Here is a 24,785-nt window from a genome sequence, read left to right on the forward strand (position 1 = left end):
CAATTTTCTATTCTAAGATACAAACTAACAAAACAAAAAAAAACAAGAGGAAGAGTTTGGAACTTGAATCGGAGCAAGAACCCATTTGGTTCTGGTTTTCGACATCTGGTTGTACAAAAAAAGAGAGACTGAGTCGCACAAAAGCCTCCTGGAGAGCTATATGAAGATCGCGACCCGGCCGTTGATTTCCTCTCGCAGAAATGCCTGTGCGTGCTGTGACCACCAGGTTCATGTACAAGGGACTGTGCACTATTCCAGATGTCCTGGCGTATCGGCCCCCTGTTATTCTACCAGAGGATGAGGTGGAAGGTGAGTGTATGGATGGTTTATTGTCTGCGTGTCTTGCCTTCAATTCATGACGATCCCGTTCGTCTTTTCAACACGGACTGCGCGCATGGGCTAATGAGCAGTTGCTGAACACGTGGGAGTTCATGAAATCACCCACCCATGATAAAATAAACAAGTAAGGCTAAAGTTAGATGAATTATGCAGATTGTTCACTGCTAAACCATTCAGATGAATTTCAGAACACCCAGATAATGTGCTGCACGTTCAGCACCTTGGAGAGCACCATACTCTCCTTTAGAGTTAGCCAGATGGCTGAGGGTTTAGGCATGGGGTCCCAGAACTCACTAATGACACTCTAATGACACACTCACCAGGAGAGGTGTCTGTTTGTTCCGCACCCACTAAACTTTTGGTGATGTTAAAGCCAAAGGTACACCAACATTTTGAGAAATACCATATTTGCCATCATTCATTGTCAGACGAGATGATTGATCGGTTTCATCTCTGTGTGTCAGTTTTGGTGTTGTTGGGAAGTTGTATTTCTTCACTTTTGACAGAGCTATGCTAGCTGCACCCTACTGCTCACAGTCCTTGTGCTATAGGCTAGCATGCAACTGGACACACAGAGATGAAACTGATATTGTTGTCTGACTCCGGGGAAGATGACAAATAAGTGAAGAGTGTTCCTTTAAGTAATTAGTTGCCAATGCAGATATATTTTCATATTGCTTCAAGATGGCTAAATTGTTAAAGGAAATGTAATGTATCTTATGACTCAGACAGCATTCAAAAATTAAAAACCATTTGTTTTCATCCTGTGACCCACCTGGCCAACTGCTGAGTCCCGACCCATAGTTTGAACACCATTGGTATAACCAAATACCAGTCACTTGTCGGCCCCATTATGCTATGTAGTGTTTCAATTAACACCTTGCTCTTTGTACTGTATCTTAAGGCCTGTGATGAAAAACAAACTAGAAAGGTGTGCTCAGTGGAATGCAATTCTCCATCAGACGGCATGATATATCTTTATAATTTCTGTGGTTTGCATCATAAATTAAAATATATATCTTTGTAATTTCTGTGGTTTGCATCATAAATTAATTGGCAATTAATAGGCAAATGACTGCCTGCTATCAGAAATGCAAGCTGAGGCCACAATGAGACATATGTAAAAAGGTCACGGTCAGGCATTCCAGTGAGTTAACTATACTAGAACACAAAGGACAACTTTCTCTGATCAGATTTTCATGATTAATGAACAATGATCAATGCAGACTCTTTTGCCATGTTGGTCCTCACATTGAACAGGAACGTGCAACAGAACGTATAATGCAATGGCAACTCACGCAAGTCAGGATGACACCAATGCGAATGTGCTTTGAAATACGTGAAAAATATGAAACATTAATGGGAGAAATGACAATGAACGGCGAGGATTGAATGAGGGGCGAAACACTGACATTTCCTGTCTACATTTGAAAGCCATCGCAGCAGTGGAAATCATGTTCTCTGTTTGAATTGACAACCTGTTGAGTTCAACAGAGTTTAGTGGGCCGCTAACGCCAAGTCATCACTCACACGGTAGAGCCCTGAGAGTGAGCATTTCTCGCCAGATCAGTAGCTAAGAGATGTGTTGAATAAAAAAAATTGTGCATAGATCACATACTAGCTTTATGTAAAACATTTTTTTTACTTTTGTTTGACTCTTTGTGTTACAGTAAATAAATATGTAGCAGGGTGGATTATCCCTGCTTTATGGGAGTGGTTGTACACGGCCACCTGGTAGCGAGAACGCAGCAGAGCTGGGTCCAGCTGGGTCCCCGACTGTAGGCCAGGAATGTTGAAGTGGAGGTCGAGCAGCAGGAGTGGATGGGGCCTAGGATTCACTGACCTGCTGGTCCTTCTTGCCCTCCAGGGCTATCAGCAGTAGCTCCCCACACACCCACACTTCCCCCAATACTTCCTGGGCCCTCCCACACCCGATGGCAGTAAAGATGGATGATATATTCGCTCCCCAAAGCAGTACCCTTCCTCAATGATGAGTGGAGACCTTTCACAATGACTATAGGCAGGGGGCTGGAAAGGGTTAAACTATAATGAGCATTACCCGGAAAGAAAAGGGTTAGACAGAATGCACATTAAAGACACACACACAGTGCTCCCATTTACGTCTCCTTTACTGAAGTCTGTTTCATGTTGAAAATTACCACACACCTATAAAGGCTATTTCCACACTGGGCACCTAGTGCTCTCGCTATGTACTACAGACTCAAGTTATCCCCACACTGGGCTAGACACAGTAATAACCTCTTCCCTTTAAGGGTTATCTACTGCTCCGCTTCTCCGTAGGAGAAGGAGTAAAGGAGTTCAATGGGATTTTTTATAAGAAAACACACATTATTATTACACTCAAACCAGATTGACAGTGGGCCCACGTTATTAAATAAAAGATCCTATCTATAGCCGGCTTTTCCCCAAAATAATAAATGGTCGGGGCGCCCCTAGACACTGCTGCCAGCGTCAGTTCAAAGCACCGTTTATCTTCGCCCTTAGAGAGCCCGCGCCACACAGAAAACATTTCTACCGATAAAGTTTCAGCACTCTGAGCGCCGCTGTACTTATCCAAATGGCGGGCCTGCTCTCACCACCAACCGTCCGTGTGGTAAGATGGCCGTCGGGAGATCCCACGATAACAGGCAGCGGGGCTGGGTAGACGCTGGGCAGGTGACTGCTGGGGTAACGGCTCAGAGGGGCTGGAGGAGCGTGCAGTGTAGTGACATCCGCTGCTGGGCTGAAGGGGTGGGCCGACACGCAGGCTAAACTGTGGTGCTAGCCTAACTCAAGCTAAGCTGTGGGTCGTGGTGAACCCCCTGTCATAACGCCTATACACAGCTAACGCATGGTGGACAATATCTACCACCTGGTCTTTGGCAGTCGCTCGTCTGCTGGTTTATTCACAATGTCTCTTCCGCATTAACCAAACGCTAAACTATCGCGTACTCGTTCACACACAAGGCTCATTCATCCACAAGGCTCATTCATCCACGATGTCTCTTTAATAACCCGCTTCGTAACAGGGTTTATCTCTCGTGTGGTGAATCTCCGGAGCTCCAGCTCCGTGCGTCCTCCTCTCTCTGTGGAAAACGATGAAGAGGAAGCCCCTCCCTCGGCACCGCGCTCTGAGCCCATCCTTCTTCACCTGTGTCTCCTTGCCCAATGTAACCACCAGCTCCCTCTGGCGGCACCTGTATCCTGTCCCACTATGAAGTGTCAATGTTAGGATAGGGACCCGTCAAGAGAGGTAGCAAGTTAAGTGTCAAGGTTAGGGTAGGGAGGATCAAGAGCGATCAGCCGGTAACACAACGTCCTCGCGGACACAGGGAATGCAAAGAATTAGCGTTAGACACATTGAATCATTGTCAGAAATATTCAGGTGTCTACAAATACAAAAACAAATACAAATGCTTTCACAAGAGCATGTCCCGGTTGATAAGATGATGACGGTGGCCTAGTTTTGATGTTTTTTAAGTTTATTTATTTTTTACAGGGACAATACACATTAACACTTTAATCGCCGGAGACGCCGAAACTCGTCTTTCCCCGCCATGCTCATTCTGCCGAAGACGCCGTAACACGTCTTTGATATCAATATTTCAAAAATCTGTGATCGAAATCATATTTCTCCCCCGGGGACCTGAGATATACTGCTGAGCTCCACTCAACTCTCTAACGGTTCAAGAGCGCCATCTGGTGGCCGATCGGGGGATTGCCCAGGGGAGAAACAGGATGTAGAAGCTGGTGCTCATTTCAATTCGGTCCGATCATGCGCTATAGGTCCCGAGACTCGAGCTCGACACAATACATAGCGATCCGTTGCCAATAACTCGATAAACAACATGATTTGGACGTATACTATTATACAACCTGGAAATGGATCGGGTATTTCTCCATCCCATAATAGAAAAAATTCTGTTCCACGCTCATCTGCCAACGGCGCGAGGAAGCTACGGTGAGTTTCAGCGTTATTTTCTAATGTCCTCTATAGCAGCGGTTCTCAACAGGGGTTCCCCGGCACACAGGGGTTCCGCGGAGAGCTGCCAGGGGTTCCGCGAGATGCCTGGCAATGTTCTTTAAAAATATAGAATGACAACAGTCTTATTTTGAAAATCCTATAGCGGGTCTCATTTCTGCCCACGCGCAGCTCCAGCTAAATAACTAGGCTCCGAAAGCTAGCAACATTTAGGTCATTATGATACTCTTATTTTGAAACTCCGTGGTGTCGTGACTCATATCCGCTCTACAGCACACAGCCAATAAGGATGCATCTCAACACAGCAGGCTGAGCAGTGAGCTTAGCGTCTCTCAGCTCAGCAGTAGTAGCGTACTCTGGATCTGGAACGCGGACATTGAAACACAGCAAGGATAGTGTTTTTGCGACCCAAAACAAATCCCTGCTGTTTTATTCCGCAACGGGTCAAATACATATAACATGCTTTGCAATCCTTGCCATTCCTTTGTGGCCACGTTGTGTTTAAGACCGGAATTAATGTCCCTTTAGCATAAGCTAACAACAAGCCCTGTTCAGAGCGACAGAGAACAGCAGGGTGGGGACTTGGAAGGAGGACTGGGAAGGAGGGGGGGGGGGGCATTCTCCCTCTATGTGTGTGCGTTTGAAAATATATGATGAAGTCAGACTACTATATTATATTGATAGTAAATGTACTGAGGGTGGACAGACAGATTATGTTGATATTTAAACATAAAAAATACAATACATAATAAATGTATCCATGATCATCATGCAACATAAAACAATTGCAGGAACGGTTTGGGAGAGGAAGGTGTTTTAGGTTGCGTGTTCCAAAAATGTACTTAAAGTTTAAAGCTCAATATATCAAAACGTGGCACTTTATAGTGAACAGGCACTTTATAGTGAATCCAAATTATTTTTTGGATTACAGAAAATTATCCCTAAAGTGCTATCTGATGCAGCTGCACTGTTTTCCAGAAAATACCATATTTGGATAAGTTTGACCATTTCTAAAAATCTGAAAATCATTAAGTCACTCTGGATAAAAAAATACTTTACAGACAACATTGAGACAAAGCTTCCTGACACATCTCCATCCAAACTCTTGGAAGAACTCATTGAAATCTCATCTGATACCACCTGGAGAGCTAGTTTCAGAGTGTGGTGCTGAGTACCAAGTATCTCATGATGCTGCAGTTAAGGTGTTGATACCATTCAGCCCCACATATCTGTGTGAAGCTGGCTTTTCATCCATGACAGCTCTGAAAACAAAATATAGGGCCAAGTTGAGCCTTGATGATGACATGCGTGTTGCCTTGTCAAAGATCTCCCCACGTATTGACCGTATTATTAGCCAGCAGCAGCGGACCTCGCATTGAGCTAGAAATGTCCACTGAGTGAACGAGTGCTTATTTTCTGTATTTATTTATATTTTTTGAGAAATGGTAACTTGGTGATCCTTTTCTGTATTTAAAAAAAATACATGATTTTCTGTTTTTGAGAAATTGTCAAACTTATCCAAATATGCTATTTTTATGGAGAACAGTGCAGCTGTAAATAAACATTATTTTGAAAGCAAGCACTTTTGTCATCAGATTCAGACAACTTTATTGATCCCGCGTGGGGCAATTCATATTTGCAGATTCACCAACAAGCAACAAAGACAAACAAACAACAAAACATCTCAACGACAGCACGGCAAATAAAGAATCATTGTATCATCATTGTAGCAAAAAAGACAGGACCGAAAAAGTCTTTATCGTATGTAGGGGTGCCCTGGAATATTTTATTGAACACAGGGGTGCCTTGGCAGCAGAAAGGTTGAGAACCCCTGCTCTATAGTATACTAACTGCTCTAATGATCATATCACCCACACTAGATGAATGATATAACGTTGCCCATGGAATTATAAACGACTCCCCGCCCATCCGGTCAACATCAGATCATACGTAGTAACTTCTAGAACTACGTGCAGTTGAATTTTTTTATCTGGCACCGATCGCTATCAAACTGTATTTGATCATCAATATAATGCATTTAGGGCTATAAATCAAGTTCTGGAGAAAGCTGCAGAAAACGATAAAAACATACTTATACTTTAGACCGTATTTTAGTATGAATATGTGAATAAAAAAGTATAACGTTGCTACACCCTGAACAATAGATATAGGACATTGAATGGGCCATAATAATGTCAATTTAGCAATACAATTTAAAAAGTTATAGCCCTGCAAAGAAGGGGAACTTCTCCATAGACAAATAGAGCTGGCTAGGGATGGTAAATTATTAATTTAACCATGGCGATCAAAGTGTTAACCAACATTTTCAGTTTCCACATCAATGTAAATGTGCAAGAGTTAGCTAGTCAGGTAGTTTTCATGTGATCCCTGCCTAACATGCATGTCTTTGGTGTTGGAGGAAACCCACACAAACACGGGGAGAACATGCAAACTCCACATAGAAAGGAGACCCATGACTTGCTTGCTGTGATGCAGCGGTGCTAACCATTGTGCCACTGTGCTGCTGTAGTAATAGGCAATAGAGAACATTCAATACTTATCATGCAAACATAAGACTGTTCTGACAGCACAATATTGATGAAACTAGATTCCATGGGGAATTTGTTTTTAATGCATAGGTATATCAACTAATAGGTTCACTATGGCATAACACCAGAAGCCAGAGAACTGTGTAGTATAGCCCTCTGGCGTGCAAAATATGCAACTTCATAGTTAATGTAATATTTCAATGGACAATGATGGAAAGAAATTAAAATAAAATACTTGTCGTTGCCCAATTTGAAGAATATTGGGGGATGTGGGTCCTCCACACACACACACACACACACACACACACACACACACACACACACACACACACGGACGGACGGACGGACGGACGGACGGACGGACGGACGGACAGACAGACAGACACACGTACACACAGGGCCGCCTCAGGGGGTGTGCGAGCAGTGCGGTCGCACAGGGCCTCGCGGGAAGGGGGGCCTCGCAAAAAAAAAAAAAAAAAAAAAAAAAAAAAAAATTATTATTTTTTTTTATTTTTTTTTTATTTTTTTGCGATGCCCCCCTTCCCGCGAGGCCCTTTTTCATCACAGACCTAAAATCTAGTTTTGCTTATATGCTTATATATTTCACATTAGACACGTTTGTAGAATGTGTCTGACTTGTTCCTGGGTCTGCAGTCCTGCAGCTGCAGACATACTCACTATTGGAGCTCAGCCTCTGGGGTTCTGCAGCAGCATTGGTTTCAACGAAGGGAGTGGTTTTACTTACATCATGTGTAGACAGTGTAGTACGCCGGCAGCGTGAGTCGGCTGCGTTTGACATTTTCGCGCGTGCAGCTTTTGACTATGCTTAGTTATGCCCAATAGCCAAGACGAAGAAAGAGGTCGGTCATTATCAGTCGGTCGGTCACCAAGGAACGTTGACGAAAGGCCTCTCGCTAGCGGGACAAATGGCCGGAGCCTTTCATGGTATAGCCATGTCGGCTAGTAGCTAGCTTAGCTAAATGCTAACTAGCGTTAGCTAACCTATTCAGAGGAGCGAGGCGAGGCGAGTGGATGTCTTTTCAAAAGAAGGAGAAGAGAACTTGTGAGCAGATAAATCTGTTAGGCAGCAATATGCCGAAATTACACCGTGGGGCCAAGAAAGTCTCCTTCCACGTTGATACTGCGTTATGGTGAGTCAACTTATGATTATATACCCGCCGTGGACCTGAGTCACCTGACCCTATCTCTCTTTCTCTCTCTGGAGCCAAACTGGTCGACTAGCTAATACTACTAGTAGCTAACTGTGTGAGCTAACTGTTAGCCAGTTAGCTGTTTAGCGTCAGCTGGGAACGTTCGTTTGATGCTATCAGTTAGCCTTGAGAATAGCAGGCCCTTTGACAGAAGATGTAGTCGGGCCTGCACCATGACAAGGCTCTGGCCATAGCTTCTTTTTGTCCCGCCAGCGAGAGGCCTTTCGTCAACGTGGAGACCTGTGTTGCGGCCTTTCGCCCTGCGTTCATCGTGCAGGTAACTTGGATTAATGAAAATGTCATGACATTACCCCACTCTTCCTTCCTTCCCCTCCCGAATGTTTTGTTAATAACGATGTTTTTTTCCAGGCAAAACATATGCTACTTCACAACATTTGGAGATACGACATGTGCTGTGTGTGAATGGTCGTTTGTGTAGCTTGGGTAGCGTTGGGCCATTGGCCAAAGCTGTGTGTGGCCTGGTGTCACAGTACCTGGCTAGCCTATTTAGCTGATGTCGGCCATTGGCTCCTTGCTGCTTTGGTTTCTCTGGTATACCCTCTTCTTGTTGGATTTAAGTGTTGATCTTTGTCCTTTTGAATCTGTCATACATGCTCTAGTCTCTCTCTAACACACACACACATGACAAACACACATGTTCTCTCTCTCTCTCTCTCTCTCTCTTTCTAACACACACAGTCTGCCTATGGCGGCCTTTCTCGATGGCTAGGCTGTGCTCAAGGATCTTCAGTCACAGTGCTCAGGTATTCTGCCACTGTGTACTCTCTGTTTAGGGCCAAATAGCATTTCAATTTCTTTCCAATGTGTCTCTCTCTCTCTCTCTCTCTCTCTCTCTCTCTCTCTCTCTCTCTCTTGGATTTAAGTGTTGATCTTTGTCCTTTTGAATCTGTCATACATGCTCTAGTCTCTCTCTAACACACACACACATGACAAACACACATGTTCTCTCTCTCTCTCTCTCTCTCTCTCTTTCTAACACACACAGTCTGCCTATGGCGGCCTTTCTCGATGGCTAGGCTGTGCTCAAGGATCTTCAGTCACAGTGCTCAGGTATTCTGCCACTGTGTACTCTCTGTTTAGGGCCAAATAGCATTTCAATTTCTTTCCAATGTGTCTCTCTCTCTCTCTCTCTCTGTACACTGTATATTGACTGTAGAACGGGAGCTCACTCTCGCTCTCTCTTTTGCTATATGTTGACTGTATCATGCCCCGCCTCGGGCAGCGCTATTATTTAAGAATATGTTGACTGTATAAAAAAAAAATATATATATATATATATATATATATATATATATATATATATATATATATATATATATATATATATAATTTTTTTATTTATTTTTTTTACCTTTGGGGGGGGGGGGGGGGGGGGGGCTCGCGTTAAATCTTGCACAGGGCCTCGCATTTCTCCCAGGCGGCCCTGCCTACACACACACACACACACACACACACACACACACACGACGACCAAATGCATAATCTCCACCACACATACCGCGTGGTGGAGACCTGACCTGTTAGCTCCCAGGGTCATGTATGTATGTATGTATGTATGTATGTATGTATGTATGTATGTATGTATGTATGTATGTATGTATATGTATGTATATGTGTAGTCTACAGTATGCATGAAATCGAACCATCGTTATTCTTTGTGGGGTGTTCTCATTTTGGTTACTCAACCCAATGTTCATGGGTCTGGTGGGAGTTTAAAACAAAAAGCCATAACAATTTATGAAAATATTATAAACATATATTATAAGCAATCTAGACAGCATAATTATAATGGTTAATATTAGCCATTTACCTCTGCTAGATCACATGCATCAATACAAGTGCTATTCGTTTTTTGTGATCAAATGTGATGTCTATACAAAAATTTAAAAAAGAAAGAATCCATTATAATCAAGATCATGTTTATCTTGAAAAATATAAATGAAAAAGTTGGAGGCAGACAGTGAAGGTACACAGTGAAACATTTTGTTTCATTTTTAGTTTCCACCCACAATTTCCACACTTATAATTAATTGTACGATTAATCTTTTAGTAAACATTGAAAATGGGTCACACAAAGGTTAAAGGAGAACACCACACAAGGGTTAAAAAGATGTGAAAACACACTATCTGGTTATGGACAATCTTACTTTTTTTACCTTCAATACTTTTTAATACAACACATGCGCAGAGATGCTCTGCGATTGTTGAAATTGGCCTAATGTAAGTTGTCCCATTAGGCAGAGGGATGTGCTGAGAGAGACACATCATTTTTAAAGACAGATAATTTCCCATCGGACACATAACGATCATTACATAACTTAGTAATGGAGCTGAAACTACGGACATTAATATTTTAACTTGTACTTGTTGGTAGGTATACATAATGAATGACCACACTACAAGAAGATGTTTCACACAAACAACAAATATCTATTCTGTTTATTAATATTTCATAAAATGATTAATTTCAGAGAAATGGGGCAATAAAGTAGGCTATGATCTAGCAGCTAGTACATACTACAAGTAGGCTCTAGATTCTAGCCTAAGGAGATCCGGCTTACATAGCCAATAGGGGTAACTGAGAAAATTATTCTACATCTACTCTTGTTTAGGGCTGACCTCGACTAGTCGAATAGTCGACTAATCGATCGAAAGGATCGGTAGTCGGATGTCGAATGCAAAAAAACAAAAATTATTATAAATATTAAAAATGTTGGGATAATTCTTTCCAAAAGCAGAGAGGCCTAGAAACGTGGCTAACGCTAATGGTGCGCATACCTGCCTAAGAAAACGAGCACAGAGGCACTGAAAGAGGATTTCACCCGTCTAATGAACACACTAGACCATGGGTGGCCAACCAGTCAGAGACTAAGAGCCACAAAAATTACTGTGGTACCACAAAGAGCCACACCATATACCAGCGTTTCTCAACCTTTTTTTCAGTCATGGCACCCTTCATGTGTTTATAGGTCTCACCCTCTGGCCTCTGAAGTTGCTAATGTCTTTTTTATTTGGGCCTCACAGGGTTAAAAGTACCATGTGAGACCCACGGTTGCAAAATTACAAAATCACTTTTAGCCATTTAAAGAAAAAAGTCTGTAAATGTTTATTTAAAAAATGTTAAGCACATGTATAGTCAATTGGTCTTGTTGTTCAGCCTCACAATGCTATTGGATAGTAAATGTGTTTATGTCCCACCCTCTGGCCTCTGAAGTTGCTAATGTCTTTTCAATTTGGGCCTCACAGCGTTAACCTCTTAACTCATTGGACGCCAGTCACGAGTATAGTCGGGTTAACTCGCCGACGCTTGAGCGCCAATCACGAGTATAGTCGGGTTTTAATCGTTATTTCTTTTATTAGCGATATCCATTCATTTTCATCCATCCAACCTGATGTTATCGTTGGGAATGGGTCTGAGCTCGCAAAAGGGCAAATACCGCCGCCTATCGTCTCCCGGATGGTATTGCACATCATTGGATTGGATTGGCTGGGACTGTGCATAAAAAAAAAGTCCGGTCCAGGTTTTCCTTCTCGGGCATGCAGTGTCGTTTTTTGTGTATTCCACTAAAGGGCTATTATCGCGTCTTTCTCTGGAATGACTAGAAATCACCAAAACTATACTCGTATTCAAAACGGTATAAAACGGAAATGTACAGATGAAAAAACAATACGTTTTGTACATGTTGACAGCAAGCAACTCATTGATAAGCAACTGGTGTATTAGACCCATAGCCATAATTTAAGATATATTTTAAGCACTGGCAAATATCCCCGTCCTCCCATTGATTAAAGCGCTGGCCATCTAGACCTAATTCAGTCATATAGCTCTGGCGCTGAATGAGTTAAGCCTGCAATATACAGTGAAAGTGTATATTTTCAGCATTACGTTTGTTTACCAATGATTTTAACTGTTATTAGTGAAATATAAGATTATAGAAATCTCAGGGCATTGAGTCGGAAACCGGCGCATATTGACAGGAGGAAGTGGAGCAGCCAAAAGTGATTCTAGTCTTTTAAAGGAAGAGACTCAGGGCTTTTGAATTTAGAAAAACTACCCTACCCAGCTCACGCCAGCCCCTGTCAATAATTTTTGGGGATTATTTCCCACAAACCTGAATGTTATTGCCATAAAACAGAACACAGTTAGTTTCTCTACCTTTCTGTGAATGTCTAGCAAAAAACTGTGTTGCAATAGGATGAAAATGTTGGAGAAATTTACATTATAAAAAAGATGGCAGAATTCAGTACTGTATCTACAAAACCTTCTGTTTAATCATCTTCCCTTTATTAATTTGCTTAGCTTTGTCAGGTCTGGTAAATTTTAGCATGGTGTTATTCACAGTCAAAGATAAATTCATATATTTTTTTAAATAGAATTGATATTCTTATTTGGTTCATTACAATTTACTCAAGCCTAGTAACAGACACAATATTTCTGACACTGGGAATACATTCCCTGAGATCCATGGAATAGAATAGAATAGAATAGAATAGAATAGAATAGAATAGAATAGAATAGAATAGAATAGAATAGAATAGAATAGAAATACTTTTATTATCCAGAGGGAAATTTGACAGTGCAAATCGCTCAACATTAAACATTTAGACAGAACAGGTCATGAATAAGAATAACAAAACAAATCAAATTGCCTAAGATAAGAGTAGAATAAAAATTGAATAAAATATACAGTAAATAAATACAGTAATGGTAAAATAAAATAGTCCCTAGATTCAGATACCAAGAACATGCAAAAACATTATATTTTTTGCATTCGGGGGACTACCTGTCGAATTGAAAGTATTATTGAATACTTGACTACCCAACTATTTATTTTGCACAAAGAATTAATGTTTATTCCATTCTCATAAACTCTTTAACCCACATTATGTTGAAACATGGCAACAAGGCAACTCTTCACTGCAGTGCTGACTCCCAGGAAACAAGTTGAATTCCTTTTTTTTTTGATCAAATATTTTTATTTTCTTTTCTTTTTTCCAACATGAAACAAAACATATCACAATACAACAACAACAATACATAAAAAGACTTCCCAAGACAGTAACTCAACACCACATGACAAGACAACAACTGATACAACTGTACAGTGATCATCCTAACATGGACACTCGCTCGTTCTCTCCCCCCCTCCCCCCGCTCACCCCAGGACCTCAACATGAGTCACACTCATAATACAACACAATACATCACTCAGCAAAAAAAAAACAAGAATCAAAACAAACATTTCCAAACTTATATGCGTTCCCTCAACTTTGCCACTGTAGCCAACCAAATTACGATATCAGATTCCCTAACCCCTATAACACGTGCCGTGGATATCTCCAAATAGATCACGTCAAGGTAGGTGAGAAACCATACCTTTGGACAGAGTCTATCTGGATGAAACCAACGTGAGGCAATCAATTTTTTTGCGGCTGTGAGGCCGGCCAAAATGAGTTTTTTCACCTGTATAGAGGTCGGTAATTTAGAGAGATCATTAAGTAATAATACAAGTTGAATTCCAAAATTAACCCTAAGGGCTATTCTAAGCCCTCTACACAGTGGCATGAATGCAAAGTAAGGCATTCTCTTTCAAAAGTGTGGTTACCAATGGTTACAGGCAGCCATGTTGGAAGAAAGATAACTACACAAGCATTCTGTGCAAGGCCTCAATTGCCTTGTGTTATTTGACAATAAAGTAAATCTTCATCTCTTTAACGTGCTGATACAAATTCCCAAAAGCCTCACTGTCGGCCTGGGTTCCCATAATGTTGGCGTATTCCATTAAGCACTCCTTTTACAGGGTTGCCAGCTGTGGATTGTGGAAGGGTATTGTATGGCGTATTGCATGATAAGCTCTGCTAACACACCTAGGTAACGTTATAGCTCACTACCGAAGCAGACACAGTCCCCTACAACAGCCACTAACAGTACGGGAAGTGCAGCTGTGTTTGAGAGGTTGCTAGCCCATAGGGGTTAGTGATGTGTTTGAGAGGGGCCTAGGCCTTAGGGGTTAGTGATGCGTTTGAGAGGGGGCTAGCCCTTAGGGGTTAGTGATATGCGTTTGAGAGGGGGCTAGCCTTTAGGGGTTAGTGATGTGTTTGAGAGGGGGCTAGCCCTTAGGGGTTAGTGATGTGTTTGAGAGGGGGCTAGCCCTTAGGGGTTAGTGATATGTGTTTGAGAGGGGGCTAGCCCTTAGGGGTTAGAGATGTGTTTCAGAGGTTGCTAGCCCATAGGGGTTAGTGATGTGTTTGAGAGGGCACTAGCCTTTAGGGGTTAGTGATGTGTTTGAGAGGGCACTAGCCTTTAGGGGTTAGTGATGTGTTTGAGAGTGTGCTAGCCTTTAGGGTTTAGTGATGTGTTTAAGAGGGGGCTAGCCGTTAGGGGTTAGTAATGCTACAAGTATAAACACTACACGTGGAGCGTGGAGCACCCCAGGTCTAAAGTCTTGTGAGACAGGGGCACCTGGGGGTGAACAATGCTTTACATTGAAATACTTGGGCAAGTAGCCCACTGTAATGTATACAATGTAGACCGGCAGATTCTGGATACACAGATACCTTGCAAAAGAAGTAGAAGGGGTATAAAAGTAAATATCTCCTCTTCCCCTCCAGATGGTATTGAACGAGCACTGTGTGTTACATCTGGTACTCTAGCGAGTGCCAGCACTTAAACCAGTGTTCTGACTATTCTGTGTGTTCTGAACAGTGTCGTGTTCATGTGTTGAGATTCACGTTACAGCATACTGTATAGCCCGGAGGTGACGTTGACGTTGATGTTGTATGTACGTTACCATGCATCTGGCTCAGTTGAGTAAACACTGTTAAGCTACAACAACGTGTTGTCTGATTATTCCAACATAACACTGTGTTGGCACACTGTCATGCCATTACAAACACATTCAGGGCTTCTTGACAAAACGCATGATTGCCTTCCATCAATACCGCAAGATTAGCTCTGTGTTATCTAACAAGGATACAAGCATTATCTGTCAGTCACATAGCCAGCATGCTAAGTGGTAGGGGCATTGTATTGTGGGCTGCTGTACGTATTGTATCACCAATGAAAAAAATGGATATGACAGATGGTCACATCCATCTATCTTTGCTGAGTTCTATCGCCTGAATGTGGCTGCCAGCACCTCCTTTGGGTAAGGGGTGGCATCACTACATAATAGGTAACTATCCCCTAGTGCCCCGGGCCAGGGAGATGTCATACAGCCCTGTCAGATGGCTTAGCAGGGGGCAGGATATCTGAGTAGTCTCTCTCTCTTTCACGCCTGACCTTAGCGGCGTGCAGGGTCGGCCATGTTTACGCTCCATCTGGTGCCTAAAGCAAGGGGTGGTGATACATAGCGCCTTGCGGTATTGCTAGGCAAAGGGTTCAGTTCGGTTATGTGGTAGCCTACCAACTCAAAAGGGGTTTTGGTTGGCACACTCACTTTGATTGGGTTCGAGCACTCTGGTACGGTGACGTTTCATTGGAATGCCAGGGACATACAGAGTGCTGTGAGTAGCTGCATCTGTCCAGTCTCTTCACGGTGTGTTTTACATATGGAATATGTAACTGGGTGGAGAGATAGCCTTGATATGATAGAGAACATCTGGTTACATTGTAACCACGGGTGAAGAGACTATCTCTCCAAGTCAAGGCTGCTCAGAAACTCCTTCCGATCAGTGTTAACTAGTGAGTTAATCTTAAATACCCGCGCATGGGCCACATAATGGTGTTGTTCAAAAGCTCTCTGAGAAATGGGAAAAGGACATGTATTTATCATTAGAGTACTTCAGTCCCTCCAGTTCAATGTGAAAACTCTCCAAAAATATTTTTGAAATATGATTGAATTGTACTTTATTTATTTGATTTGATGGTCAGTTGTTGACTATAACCGATGTTGATACAACTACTAGACTACTTCAATATAGACTGTATATGGCACTGGATCACAATGCGAGTTAGACATTATGCTGTTCCAGACCTGTAACTGGACCTCTCTGAATTTGAATGATCCAAAATACTTCAAAAGATTATCTCCAACCAGCTCCACACCCACCTAGAGAACAACTCCCTTTTTGAACCCTTTCAATCAGGCTTCCGAAAACACCACAGCACAGAATCTGCTCTTGTTAAAGTCACCAACGATATCCTGCTAAATTCAGATTCCGGTTTTCTCTCCATACTCATCCTCCTCGACCTCAGCGCTGCTTTTGACACCATTGATAACAACATCCTACTCTCCCGTTTAGAACATACAGTTAGCATCACAGGCTCAGCTCTCCACCTATTTTACTCCTATCTATCAGACAGACAGCAATTCACTACCATGGACAGTCATACCTCAACTTCTTTCCCCGTTACATCTGGTGTCCCCCAATGCTCAGTCCTTGGTCCCATACTCTTCTCCCTTTATATGTTACCCCATACCTCTGCCACATTTTCAGAACACATGGTCTCCAATACCACTGCTACGCCAATGACACACAGTTATACATTCACTCCCCTCCCGACTCCACTGCTGCTACTATTGCCCTCTCCTCCTGCCTCTCAAAAATAAAAATCTAGATGAATCACAACCTTCTCCAACTCAATAGTACTAAAACCGAAATCTTTGTAATGGGCACACCTCACCTTCTCCGTAAAAACCCTGACTGCTCCATATCCATCAACAACCACTCTATCCTCCCCTCCCCCACAGTGAACAACTTGGGTGTTATTTTTTACCACAAACTATCATTCAAACCACACAACAACATCACCAAGACATGCTACTTTCACCTCAGGAACATTTCCCGCATTAGACCACTACTGTCCCCCTCCGACACTGAAAAGCTGGTTCATACCCTAATTTTCTCCCGTTTAGATTACTGTAATGCATTACTCATTGGCTCAACATCAAAATACCTCCATAAACTTCAACTAGTTCAGAACACCTCAGCCCGCATCATCACCCGCTGCCCCAAATTCTCCCACATCACACCTGTCCTCTCCTCACTTCACTGGCTCCCTGTCAAGTATAGGATTGACTTTAAGATCTGTCTCCTCACTTACAAAGCCCTCCACTCCCTAGCACCTGATCTACAACCTCCTTCAGCACTACACTCCCTCCCACTCACTCCGCTCATCCAACTTAGCCCTTCTGAGCACACCACACTACCGCCTTAAGTCCACAGAAAACAAATCATTCTCCTCTGCTCCTCCCCGACTCTGGAATCAACTCCCATTACACATCAAAGAAGCCCCATCCGTAGAAACATTTAAGTCACACCTCAAAACCCACCTGTTCAATCTTGCATACCCTCACTCCTGACCCCCCAACCCCTGCATCACTTACATTTTCACATCTGTACACACCTATATTTTAGTATTATTATTTATAAAAAAAAATCTCTCTCTCTTGTCTCTAAGCTGTCTCCCTCTCTCTGTATTATCCCCACCATGTTGTCATTGTGAAAGTCCATGTACTGTGTTTGTCCATGTACTGTCCGTATGCTATAATGCCATGTATGTAAAGCGCTTTGAGATGCCTAATGTAAAATAAATGTATTATTATTATTATTATTATTATTATTATTATTATTATTATTATTATTATTATTATTATTATTATTATTATTATTATTATTATTATTATTATTATTATTATTATTATTATTATTATTATTATTATTATTATTATTATTATTATTATTATTATTATTATTATTATTATTATAATAATAATTGAATACCCCTTGTCTAGATGCGACTACTGAACACCTACCTCATCCTCTGCACCATCACCCCACTAAACCAGAGGGATCAAATCACACTCTAGAGTCATCCTCTAACTAAATTGCATTACCATTTGGACTCTGAATGAAACATACTGAATCTAATTCCTTCATTAAATAATAAAGGTCAATGCCAAAGATTGTGGCATTCCAAAAGGGCAATTGCCATAACACACCTGCAGTAATCTGTCAGAACTCCCAGATGTTAAGTAGTCAATCAATCAATCAACCAATAAATAAATCAATCAATCAATCAACAAATCACTCACTAAACCAATCAATCAATTGATCAATCAGTTGTTCAATAAATCAATCATCAATCAATTATTTAATGATTTAATTATTCACTATTACACTATGACACTAATTCCACAATTAAACACTATTACACAGTATTATTACACAATTCCACTAGCACACTATTATACTATGACACTATAACATTATTACACAGCATTATTACACAGTTACACTACCACACTATTATAATATGACACTATAACACTATTACACACTATTACACAAGTATATACACTATTACAATGTTTATCGCATCCATGTTCCACACACATGAATGGAATTGGGCTCATTGGATCCACGCGAGTCTCACCATTACAGTCATACCCAATTCATGCAATTCCGAGACTGTTAGTCAAATACACTATATTTTGATGAAAATAACTCTGTTGTACTGCATGCAAACGAGTATGGTTCTTGCCCAGAACTACACAGGATTAGTATAAAGTGGGCATGTCTGAAAAGGGGAGACTCATGGGTACCCATATAACCCATTTTCATTCAGATAGGTCATGGGTCCCCTTTGAAAATGGCCATGGCCGTTTTCCCTCTCCAATATTTTGCCTAACTTTAATGAACCCCCTTCCCAACAAGCTACTATGACAAGAAACCAATGGATACCTTAGGTTGTCTAGGTTCATTGTCACCTTTCAGAGTATCCCAAAAGTAGGATACTGGACAAACAGGCAAAGTGATAATAACAGTATTTTATTTCTTTGGGGGAATCCAGAAGGAGTGGGCTTCCAGGCAGGCGTGGTGATGAGCTGGAGACAGGGAGAACAGGTCAAGCTACTAGGCAGGCAGACAAACAAACAAACTAACAGGCAAGCCAGACAAGTACATTTCAACTCAACTTCTCTCTGGACTAGACATGCTGATTACGAACCGTGAATGGCACAGCAATCCAACGACGACTGGCTGACAAGAGTGGAGTTCTTGTAGGGAAGTGGTGATGACTTAATGACAGACACATACCAAGCACACATCACTCACACTAAGGAGAAATAAACACAAACACACCAAGCACACATCACTCACACTAAGGAGAAATAAACACAAACACACCAAGCACACATCACTCACACTAAGGAGATATAAACACAAACACACCAAGCACACATCACTCACACTAAGGAGAAATAAACAAAGAAACACACACAACAGGCTGGCAGGTGTGACAGAGGAGGGACATTCATAATATGATACCAGCATTTTCATTCTTCGCTACAGCCTCTGAAAAACAGTCCCGGTAGATGGGTCTCAGAGTTAATAAACCTACCTCTTACCTTAACCCTAACCTTAATAGTCTAGATGGAAATAGGGGTCCACGCGCACCCCCCGGAATTTTTTATGCCACCTGATTTTTCTTAATCCTTAAAGTGTCTACTTTCAGAATCTGCCAGGTGCCAAGCTGAAATAATGTCCGAAAGGCTACATTTTTAACCCTTTATTGCACCTAACCCAAAACCGAAACATTAAAATTGTATGTAGCAAGAGGCATAACCTTTGAAGTAAACAACATACAGAGACAAATTAATACATTTTTCCATACAATTCTGACGCTAGGAATTCAATGGAATGGTTATTTTTGACATTTGACAACATTTTGACTGTATTTCTGGACAAAAACAGCAAAGAAATGCAAAAAATGTGTGTCTGACCAACTACTTCTTTATTTTTCAAAAGCATAGAGTGAATATTTGTTGACAATCAGTTTTTTCTCAATCCTCCAAGTGTTTATTTTAAGATTATATTGGGTACCAAGCTGAAATAATGTCCCAAAGGCTAGTTTTAACCCTTTATAGCACCTAACCCAAAAATCGACAAATGAAAATATAATGTAGAAGAGGCATAACTAAAGTAGACAACTTACAGAGCGAAATTAATAAATTTTCCCACACAATTTTGATCCTAGGAATTCAATGGGATGGTTATTGTTGACATTTGACAACAGTTTGACTGTATTTCTGGACAAAAACAGCAAGAAATGGCCAAAAATTTGTGTATGACCAACTACCTTTTCAACACATAGGGTGAATGTATGTTCACAATCAGTTTTTCTCTAATCCTTTAAATTAAATTAAATGATTAAATAAAATCTTGTTGGGTTTATTTTTAACTCTTTATTGCACCAAAATCAAACATGAAAGATTATGTAAAGTGTGATATAATTACAACTTGAACAATGAATACATTTACCTTTTCATGTCACTACCAACTTGCTGACCTAAACTACTCATCATCCTCATCGTCACTAAAGAGATCTTCTAATTCAAGTTCTTCCATCTCCAGCTCTTCATCCTCATGCTCGTACTCTCCATCCACTTCACCCACAGACAAGCAGGACTGCCAGGACCAAGACCTAACTTAGTTTGCACAACACCATTAGGCTCTGCAGGAGGATGACCGGTTGAGGACCAACTAAAGTTGCGGCCAAAATGAGCCATCGCAATTAAAGGCATTACGGGAGCTGAAGTCCTAGACATGTTGAACCCGAGATAGCTACTGGAGTCGGTCCCTAGGCACCTGTCTGTGGCTCCCTTCGGCTCCTAAGTGGTTAGAATGGCTCATGGCTAAAATGCAGAGGAATCATAGCTTAGCATCCACTGAAACACAAGTGCATTCAGTAAGCAAATCAATAAGTTACTTTAATTCATAAACATTTAGAGACTGTGATTTTTTGGAAGTGTTATCAATCTGTTCTATCTTTGCTTCTCATTGACAGGTCTGTAATCTCCAGGCCACTAACAGCAAGTTTATCAATCAAATATCAAAATCATCAGCCTACAATTATAGCTGAAGCCTCTAATTTGTGTGATACTTTGCCGGTTTATCTAAGAAGGCTTGTTCCATATACAGTAAAGGTCAATTATACAGGAGAAGCACTTCTTTGTGATCTTCATTGACAAACATGATGTCTGTGGTTTGGAATATTGTAGAAAACATCTCTCAAGTTACATTAAATCAATCAGGCATCACTTGTGAATGTTTATACATACATAGGCATTTCTTGGTAGCACCTCTGACAGTTGTAGCAATCCACAAATACGTCATGTCTAGCAGTATACAGGCCTTTATATGCAATACAGCCATTTACAACATGTGCAACATATTCTAGACACACACACACACGCACACCTACACACACACACACACACACACACACACACACACACACACACACACACACACACACACACACACACACACACACACACACACACACGCACACACACACATACACAATATATATTTGTGTACATCTCCGCATTAAAAACATCACATAAATATATCATATGCATGATTTAGCTGCTTGCATGGACCATATGTCTATGTATCACATTAGGTTTTTTTTTTTTACGCATGTAAAACATAGAAACATGCATGCGCACAGACACACACACACACACACACACACACACACACACACACACACACACACACACACACACACACACACACATACACACACACTCTCAACCAAGGACATTGTTATTATGCCTCAGAAAGCCATAAAACCAAACAATCCTACCCCTTGTTAACGGCCAGGCTGTGGAGCGAGGCTGCACACCTTCAAGCTCCTTGGGGTGCAGCTACCCTTCAATCTCTCAGGGGAGACCCGTGTCAACGACATGGTCAAACTAGAAAGGTTCAGTAGAGAGCAAATTTCCACCAAGCGGTAGCCTATGCCCGCTGTTAGAAATGCCTGCTTTGTTATCACAAATGCAAGCTGAGGCCACAATGACACAATCAGGCATTCCAGTGTCTCAATGAGTTAACTATAATAGAACACAAAGGATATCTTTCTCTGATCGGATCTTCATGATCACGGTTAAATGAACAGATTGCCATGCATTGGTCCGCGCATTGAACGTGCAACGAACCGCAGTTCAGAAGACTGGTGCAGAGCACAGTGGGGCCGAGATAGAACTAGGTTTCATCTGAGCATTTTCTGTTTGATAAAATGATGGTGGCCTAGGCAATAGCAAACATGAAATACCACGTATATATACGTTATTGGGAGCCAGTGGTTGACGGCCAAAAAACGTATATATATATATTTTTGACTCGTTTTCCCTTTTATTCGATTTTAATACCCTATTCAATGTCAGGGAGCTGTATTTTGCCTGTAAAAGGCATACCGGGACGCGTCTATGCCTTCTACAACGCTGTTCGGTTTCCGGGTTCCTCTGATTGGCCACTAAGCCCACGTGACCCTACGCTAGCACGCCCTTCTTATCGCCGGCAGTGTTCGCTTACGCCCGCGCATGCGCATGAGCCGCGACAAGCCCCTTCAATGACAGAGCTCTTATATTTGCGAATGCATAAACTATATCTTAAATTATGGCTATGTGTCTAATATGGCCGTCGCTTATCAATGACTTGTTTTGTTTACATCAGGGTGAACGCTGTTGCATTCGCAAATATGAGAGCCAGCAATACGCAGCTCCAGTTAACCTAATTTATACCGTAACGAATCATTAAAAAAATATACCGTTAACTGGAATATGTTGTTTCTTTACACATATGTTGGATTATGTAATTGGTTTGTTTACTTTACTTTTTTCGCTACTGTCTATACCAGAGAAAACAAAGTAGCAAGGAGCCAATGGCCGACATCAGCTAAATAGGCTAACTGCAAATAGAGTAGCCAGGTACTGACACCAGGGCCCTATTCCCCGTACCTGGTTCAACTAAGTCGATCAAGAGTCGCATTATCCAGCTTCAGTTAACCCGATGTTTGAAGCCGGGATTTTCATGTTCCTCGAAGGTGGATTCAGTCTCGTTAACTAGAACCAGACTTGAGACCCAGGATAAGTGCGCGCGGCCGCTTCAGTTGAAAAGCCATCACGTATCGATAGCAGAGATCCTGATTTTTTAACGGCATTGATTGATTAATTGATTTAAAACTTTATTAACAGATTGCATTACGGCTCAATCGCCTCGCCGACACGGCTCTCTTACCCATTGATTGATGTATGGTGGTTCTTTTACTTATCTACACTGTGGTGTAACGGTGTCCGCTTTTGACTTTCACACAGGCGGCCCGGGTTCGAATCCCACTTCTCCTAGTCTTTTCCTTCTTTTTGCAATGTAGGAATAATTCAATTTGGTGCACGTTGAGAGCTATATAAAGAATGACATCCTCAATGCATGTAGATTTATAATATTTTAACTTAAAACTAGGCTACTTCTGCGTATAATCATTAATATTATATTCCAAAAAATTATATTGGAAACACAGGGTTTCGAACACCGGTCGCCCGGTTGCCAGGATTGTGCACTACCGCTGCGCCACTGTGCCAGATGGGATAAATTCATTGTTTATACATTAATGAACGAGAGACCCGTGTTTAGAATATTCTTTATTTTGAATGAAGTTTTACCTCTTTATTCTCATTCATTAATGTGACGTCAACGGCTCATTCAATTTCTCAAATCCGTCAAACAGCGCATCTCATCAGACATTTTAATCCCAGTTACAATATCACACAAAATTCACAATCCACGCATAGACACTTCAATTCTATGCTTGAATGAAACAAAATCCAGGCGCTCCTCTCCTTCCTCGCTCCTCATCCACAGCGGAGAATATGAAAGGAATCAGAGCCAAACGAGCGATAGGTTTCAATCATTAAGGATATCCCCGCGGGATTCACATTTGCAATGCTGCGCGTTGTTAAAATAACCACATAATGTGTACATCGCACCGAGCGAGCGCCACGGTATAATATAACGTGCATTATTTAGGACAAAGTGAATTTAGTATCAGCATTTTGGGTCTATTTTACATTTCAAAAGCCCCCTCTGGAAGAATGGAGCACAAAAACGTAATTCAGAATGGTATAATGCAGATCGTAGACTGTGGGAATAATTTCAGGAAACGGGCTGTCACTTCTTTGCGGGGGCGTGGCTATGGTTCATCCGGCTAACTTGAACTTAAACCCTGCTCTCGACCAGGCTCAAACTTTTTGATCTGTTGTCATGGTGATTTAGACAATCCAGCTTCGGGGAATGGGAAAGTCCGGCTTAAGTCAGACTTGACCGAAAGTTATCCGGCTAACTCAGTTATCCAGGTACGGGGAACGGGGCCCAGGCCACACACAGCTTTGGCCAATGCTACCCAAGCTACACAAACGACCAAGACAATTCACACACAGCACATGTCGTATCTCCAAATGTTGTGAAGTAACATATGTTTTGCCTGGAAAAAAACATTGTTATTAACAAAACATTCGGGAGGGGAAGGAAGGAAGAGTGGGGTAATGTCCAATGGACATCTTACCTGCACCAAGGAACGCAGGGCGAAAGGCCGCAACACAGGTCTCCACGTTGACGAAAGGCCTCTCGCTGGCGGGACAAAAAGAAGCTATGGCCGGAGCCTTGTCATGGTGCAGGCCTGACTACATCTTCTGTCAAAGATGATGTCGTAGTCAGAGTGCCAGGGCCTGTTATTCTCACGGCTAATGTCAATGGTCGTAGCACAAGCTAACAGCTAACTCTAGGCTAACTGATAGCATCAAGCTAACGTTCCCAGCCGAGCGAAAACGAGCAGCTAACATCGTAGCTAAACAGCTAACTGGCTAACAGTTAGCTCAACCCGGCTATCGCTAACCA

General features: G+C 41.8%; 1 protein-coding gene across 1 annotated transcript in view; it reads left to right on the forward strand.

Annotated features, from left to right (window-relative positions):
- Positions 1-200: 200 nt before the first annotated feature.
- Positions 201-24,785, forward strand: part of LOC311236663 (calcium-binding protein 7-like) — a gene marked incomplete at both ends in the record, with an annotated part of 170,249 nt that continues 145,664 nt past the window's right edge. Inside the window, one exon of the mRNA XM_084324373.1 lies at positions 201-309. Coding sequence (XP_084180499.1) covers positions 201-309 — 109 coding nt within the window. The remainder of the gene's footprint in view (positions 310-24,785) is intronic.

This window comes from Notolepis coatsorum, assembly GCF_963971535.1.
Source record: "Notolepis coatsorum genome assembly, chromosome: 11".
In the NCBI taxonomy this organism is placed as follows: domain Eukaryota; kingdom Metazoa; phylum Chordata; class Actinopteri; order Aulopiformes; family Paralepididae; genus Notolepis; species Notolepis coatsorum.